The sequence below is a fragment of the Bidens hawaiensis genome, unplaced genomic scaffold (assembly GCF_021521415.1).
Source record: "Bidens hawaiensis isolate Kalapana, Puna unplaced genomic scaffold, B.hawaiensis_p1.1 tig00030548_1, whole genome shotgun sequence".
Taxonomy (NCBI): domain Eukaryota; kingdom Viridiplantae; phylum Streptophyta; class Magnoliopsida; order Asterales; family Asteraceae; genus Bidens; species Bidens hawaiensis.
In genome coordinates, this window is record NW_027495103.1 from 93345 (window position 1) to 100368 (window position 7024).

A 7024-nucleotide genomic window follows, 5' to 3' on the forward strand; every position below is an offset into this window, starting at 1 on the left:
ATCCGGGTAACCTATTGACAAAAGACCACATACGCTTGCGATCGCGACACCGTTTTTGGCCTGACCCGTCACCATTTTCAGGGAAAGCATACCGCCAAAGGCCCACTGTCGTAAAAATTGTGGGTCACACACGACATATTGTCACGAACAAAACGAACAGATAACTCTCTAGAGAAATCACTACGGTACCACTAAAGAATTGCTCCCCTTGGTTGAAAGGTTTGTTAATATTATAAAACTAGTTTAAATTAATTTTATCCTTTAAAAAAATTGTTTAGTGGTTCTAGGCTTCTAGCTTTATTCCATTAAGTTAAACGGTTAAATCTTCGTGGTCATTATTTGTGTTTTGATTTAAAGTTTCTAGTAATAAATATATGCAATTAGCTAATTAGTTAACTCGAAATTGTAATAATAGCACTTTTAAGATGTAAATTTAAAAAAGCAGTAAGATACAAATAATCTGAAATCAGCATATGTTATAGTAGTGTAACTTTTATGAATATTTATATTATTTTAAAATCTTTTTAATACAATCCAATATTATAAAAAATGATTCAAACTACTAAACCGTTAAACCAAACTGCTAAGAACATGGACGAAGCTTATTGAGGGCCAAGGGACCCCCACCCCCTGTTTTTTTTCCATTGTAATGAACATTAACCCGTTTTTCGTCTGTAAATTTGTATACGTAGTTTAGATTTACCCTTTTTCGGCCGAAAATTTAAGCCCCACCCTCCTCATATATGAAAACTTTCATAGAATTTGAGTCCGGTCCCCCGGTGTTTTCATCAAAACCTGAGCGAGAATTTTTGTCAAAATCGACTGAATCTTAGATTGTCCGCCTTATATGCCCTTTATGATCTAACAAATACTTCAGCCCCATAGGCCCAGCCCAAGTTCTCATAGCTCAACTCAAACCCTCAACCCACCTAGCAGGCTTACATTATCAATGTGTATTTATCTGTATCTTATTACGTTTTTTTTTGTTGGTACTTTATTGTTATTTGTTAATTTATGAATACAATTACATAAATTATGCTATTAAATTATTAACTAACAGTTTAAAATAAAATGATTGAAAATATTATGAACATTTCAATACATGTATTTGGTTAGCCACCACATGGGTTCACATGTGTTAACTTCTTAACATAATATTTCTTGTTTCATATAGAAATATAAGACAGGTCTTATGCTTCCTTTCTTCATTATAAAACTTTACTGTATAATATGTGTTATTGTATTTTACAAACATACTTTTTTTATATGTAAGACTAGGATTGTTGCAAGGAAATTTGACTTGTCATATTGTCAGACACACAAAGTTTTTCAATCTCCTGGGTCCGCAAAATGGTGACCAATTGGTGAAGTTGTCAGCGAGTTATTGTTTGAGTTGGAAGCTAGCCTTAAGAGACAAACAACATACTCGTCATGGGTAGCTCATAGTCCCACTTCAATTAATGTCTTCGGAAACATGTTCTGATCAGAATTTGATTGTTATATCGATGAGATTGTGTTGTCTGATAATGGATTCGATACATTGATCTTAGATTTGAGGATACATGCATTTCATATTTTATACAAGGGCAGTTGCAGCACTCTACAACTCGTTGCCACATTGAATATGTTTGTCACATACAAATGATCAAACATACAACCACACAAATGTTAAGTATATATTATTTACTTTTTCTTATAGGTATGATCGTTTGAAAATATATTATCGATCACTATATATTTAAATCTTAAGAAAAAACATGTTAAATAAGTTGACATAACATGGTCTTAAAGCATTCATGATGTCAAGGCTTCCATGTGACATAATAACTACATAGCTCAAAAGGGTTAATTGCTGAATTCACAACCAAAAGTAAAAATGATTCCATTCTTTTGTTACATGGGGAGTAATAATAATAATAACATATAGTACCAATAGAAGTGTGCTTTAAAAGTGAAAGCCTGGCCTCATTGGGAGCATGTGAACATCATCATATGCCATCATACATGCATGTGACATCCCCTCACGGGGTACCCACCCCTACAATCATAGCATTGTTGTTACATGTTATGTGCCATCATAGTTTAGTCTGGTGTTCATAGGGTTTTCTCGTAGGCCGGGCGTAGTGGATAAACGTCCAACGCCTCACCAACACCCACGTCAAAGGCACATCAGAGCCCCAATTCACGTCGCCTTTTCTACTCGGGCTTCAAACTCAATATGATTTGTAACATAACGGCTTTGACGTTAGACTAGACAAAAAGTCAAGGGCTATTATCCGGGGTTTGAATCTCTAAAACGTCAACTAATAATGAACGATTAAAGTTTCTTAGGTTATCACACCTGGTCTCCTGGGTTCGAATCCCTGAAACGTCGACTAATAATGGACGATTGAAGTCTCTTCTCACAACCCCAACTCGGACTCGGGTATTTATGACCGGAAGGCCTAATAGCTTACCTTGAAGTTATCACGCCCTTAATAAAAGGTGTAAAAATACTGTTACACGTTCTATAGACTTTGAAAAAAAAAATTTCAAATCTTAGAAAAAACATTGTAAAAGTCATATCTTTAACTTATATTGCATTATGACTAGATACTAGATGAACCTATTCTTATTCTAAATAGGGTAATGTAATACAACCATTTTTTTTGTTAAAACTTACAAGTCACATACTACAAAGACACATAACTTCATATTACAACCTTGTCAAGCCAAAACTACTAAATTAGACCACAACATATCTCAAAACAAACTCACATCACAACCGAAGATTTCCTTACTAGGTACCGATAAGACGCCACTTTTCGTTTCCTTGAAGCCGAATTATCAACCGACAACACTAGCTTTCCTGCTTCTTTTGTAGTATAAGAGTTATGCACCGCTTCTTCCGTGGGGTCCATCTTCCTCTGCTTCTCCACCGCAATCGTGTAGCTTCCGTTCGCGTTGGGGACGTACTCGGCACTATATTCCAAATCCCACCCACCAACCACAATATCCCAAGTTATCGTCGCACCCGCCTACATAATACGAGCGTTGTTACATTCAATGCATAACGTGCAAGTCAATATATAGAGCAAATAAATTTGATTTGAATTACCACAATGTCCTCGATTTGAATGTTGACTTTTTCTCCACCTTTGACCGTGAACTCGGAAGCGGGTTTGGGTGGACCGGTGTTCATATCGCTGGGTCGACTCAGTCCACCGTATTGTACGGGTACATCCTCTGGACTAATGTACCTAAAGTTATGAGAGTACAACAGTCAATAAACAAAGCATGTGGGTACAATAATTCAACTTGCACAAAAACACAACCATACTTCTACCAAATACATGTGTTGTACTTTGTGCAACAAGACTTGTATATATTTTTATATAAATAAGAAAAACATACTCACTTGTAAAGAGTTTCAGCAGCATTTCCTTCCTTAGAAAGCACAAACTTGCTTTTGGTTCTTTGAGTTAAAAATGGACTGAACATTGAGTATAACATGCTGAAGTACCATGGGACATTGATAAAGATCTACACACCAAAATTAATAATATGTTACGATGTTACATACTAACATATAACAATATAATATTATAATGTATAATGTATAAACCAAAGTTCATAACAAGGTACAACTATCAATGCATGTTAAACAACTGGCTACACAAAAGCCTGCTGGGTCAACTTTTGTGTTTTATTAGGAAAACTGATGGGTACAAGACACTGATGCACTGTGTTACACTTTTAAAATTTATTTATCCAACTTAACATATTATCCGGTTCTGAAATGTTCAAGATTCGTTTGTACAGTACAAATCTCCAATGTGCATTATTTGTTTGGACTGTACAAGACCACAATGCAAAGATTTGTATTGTTTTAAAATTTCAAGTAATAACTACAAAATTCCAATCATTACATGGCTTCGTTTCAAATTTCAAAATCTAGTTAAGTGTATACACACCAAGTTGTGTATCGAAAAGCTGTACGGTACAAATCATGATGCACAAAACAAATTAAGACAATGCTTGTAGGTAGAGATTCAAAATGTCGAGAATTGCAAGAAACGTATAACATATTTGTACCTTTTGTTCGGAAGGTTTTGCAAAAGTCGGTCACGTAACAGCCTACTTATTATCTAACTAAATCGTCAACTCATTAAATACAAATGTATTATTCGGCTATCACTCTCTGAGTTCACAATAAACTTTTTTGGTTTAAAGTGAAAAATATATAATAATAATAATAATAATAATAAACAACCAATTGGTAAAGTTTCGTAAAGTTGGTTGTGGCTCCATGGTAGAGCACTCACTTTATAAGTGAGGGGTGGGGGGTTCAAACCTCACTATCACCAACTTATATGGGAGATATAAGGGATGACCCTGATTTGCCAGGGTTCGAGTCCTGATCTCACTCGGTTTTACCGGCTCCTCGCTGTCGTGTAGTTTGGCGGACGTGGGGGTCAAGTTTTATCCGGTGAATCCCTCAATAGGTGAACCGCTAGGGGCTCCGTCCGTCCGGACTAGTGGCCGGCTCGGGCTACCTTTAGCCAATGGGGGCCGCGTACGGAGTACCCGGCGTTACTTCTTTGGCCTTTAAAAAAAATAAACAACCAATTGGATTTTACCATACAACCCACCAATGCACAAACACATTTTCAAAACATTACTACAATGTGCATCATTGGTTGTACCGTACCACCCACCAATGCACCAACAAACTTTTCTAGGTGGGAGGGTATTTAGTATTTATAAAATTTATATATTTTATAATTCTGACTAAATTAAAAGCATTTAACTTTTCAAAATGCACAAAATTGTTTTTAACTATTTACACCATTTTAACGTGCAATATTGGGTTGTACTTACCACCCACCATTTTCACAAATTAACTTTACTAGTGGGGTTACAATTTCTAACCAAGTCATGGAACAAAATAATATAAAAACATTTTTAAGCTTCCAAGAATTAGTAAGCTTCAATGAGTTGTACTGTCAAAGTTACAACTCCACAATTCTAAGTACTTTTGAGTTTCGAACACCACTTACTTGGTAACCGTCTTGCTACAAAGTAACTGGACCCATTATATATGCATCATGGAGTTGTACACTTCTACCGTACAACTCTTTAATGCACACAACTTTTTTCCAAATTTTACTGTTTTAGCAAATTGGGAGCACATTTCAAGCAACAATTTCCGTTAACAGTTGTATTGTACAAGTCACTAATGAACAAAACATGTTTTTATATTAAAAAAATAATAATACCTTGCGAGCAACCATTTCCGGGTAATTATCTTGAAACAATGACAAAATATGATTAGAAGCAACTCTAAGCTCTCTTTTAGGCATATCTTTAAGATCGGTAACTTGAATGATTGAATTAATCCCACCGGGTTTAAAATGCAACATTTTAATCCCTCTTTCAAGTACTTGAACCCTCCATTTTAAAAACTTTTTTAACTTCTCGTTATCTCCAAAAATCTTCTCGTACATTTCTTTATCCTTAAACACACCGTAAGCATTGTAACACACCGGATGACCTTCTTTATCGTACCTATTAGACACAACGTAATTAGACAAGTTATAAACGTAATATTATATGCAAAATGTGGGCTAAGAATAAAAGTCATTCTAAAAAATTTAAATTTAAATTTTATAATGTGGGCTAAGAATACATTTATAATTTATAATGTATATTAAAATTAAAATTAAAATTCGTCGTCGGAAACAAATAAACACAATGGGCCCCGCAATACAAATTATATTAGCAAATGACACCCCCACAACCTTTTTTAAAAGTTTTAGCAACAATTGAAGCACATTTTTAGCAACAATTCCGGACAACCATTTAAATTTTTGTTAAAAAAGCATGCATTAAGTAGTTGTACCGTACAAGCCACTAATGCATAAAACATAACTTTTATGTTAAATTAAAACAACCCAATTTTTTTATTTAATTGTATAAAGTGAGTGTAAGGAACTAAACTTATACCGACCGATTATAAACATAATACATTAATACATTCATTACATTTAAGAGATATAACTATACCCGTTCATGTAAGCCACGACACCTTCAAGTTCCTTAAACCCAAGATCCTCATCCACAATGTTGTCAGCTCCGAACTCCTTCCGCCACGTCAGACACTTGAGCAACATGTTGAGAGAATCTTGGACCCTGAAGTCTCTAGCTCTTAAAAACTTCAACAGTATGACGTCAGCCTTCTCGGACGTGGGAAACAACGGTATGCCCCACATGGACGCGTCCGTGGCGTCCGACGTGGCAGTGAGCTTGTCTTTGAGCTCCTGAAGGGACTTCTTTTCGTTGGGTTTAAGGTTGTGGAGGTGGTAGGTGTCTTCCTTAAACGACGGCGTACGGCGGGGTGTGGTGGCGGAGTTGAGTAAAGGTTCCATTATTATTATTATTTTATTATTAAGTTTTTGAATGTTTTGAAGATTTGAAGATTACCCGGATGATAATATTATGGAGATATATAAAGATTTGAAGTGGCGTGAATAAAGGGAAAAAGAAAGAGACAGGGCTATGAATGTGATGGGTGGACTAAAGGGGTTAGAGCTCACTGTATAATTGAGGTGACATGATTAATGTTTGCGGTGATTTCTTTATTATTTTTAATTTTTTTTATATGTTTTGAGTGGGTCCATGTAATATTTTTTAATTATTGGTTCAAAGTTCAAACAAATATTTACAATCATTTGATAAATATCTTAGGCTGGTCGCTACAGTCGTACCACATCAACGTCACGTAAGCATCGAAGCCCCACCCAAAGATACTCCACTATAGTGTAATGCTTCAAGGACGCCCCTACTATACATATATATGCATATGTATATGTATGTATGTGTGTGAGAGAGAGATGTCATCAACGGCGCTGGCCATTGGAACGACCATTTCTTCGTCGCCCTTGGTTAACAACGCCCCACGGCGGTGTTCCGCGTCCGCCGCGCCCCTACAACCCACCCAACCCCGCCCCATAGCTAATTGTCTTAATATGGCTTTTCTTTTGTT

General features: G+C 35.8%; 1 protein-coding gene across 1 annotated transcript; it reads right to left on the reverse strand.

The window, feature by feature from the left end:
• Window positions 1-2712: 2712 nt before the first annotated feature.
• Window positions 2713-6499, reverse strand: LOC143580669 (patellin-6-like). The gene is made up of 5 exons (XM_077063632.1): window positions 6046-6499; window positions 5259-5547; window positions 3398-3522; window positions 3098-3239; window positions 2713-3017 (listed from the first exon to the last, which is right to left on the reverse strand). Exons 1-5 carry the CDS (start codon window positions 6405-6407, stop codon window positions 2754-2756), a joined length of 1182 nt encoding a protein of 393 aa, XP_076919747.1. The 5' UTR covers window positions 6408-6499; the 3' UTR covers window positions 2713-2753.
• Between the last annotated feature and the right edge of the window lie 525 nt (window positions 6500-7024).

Bases quoted from the DNA above. Each gene is read 5' to 3' on its own strand.
- LOC143580669 (XM_077063632.1), bottom strand. From the start codon at position 6,407: ATGGAACCTTTACTCAACTCCGCCACCACACCCCGCCGTACGCCGTCG. The intron at 5,548-6,045 runs GTATAGTTATAT...TGTGTCTAATAG, and splicing joins GTCGTGGCTTACATGAACGG to GTACGATAAAGAAGGTCATC. The intron at 3,523-5,258 runs GTATTATTATTT...TTTGGTGTGTAG, and splicing joins CGGAAATGGTTGCTCGCAAG to ATCTTTATCAATGTCCCATG.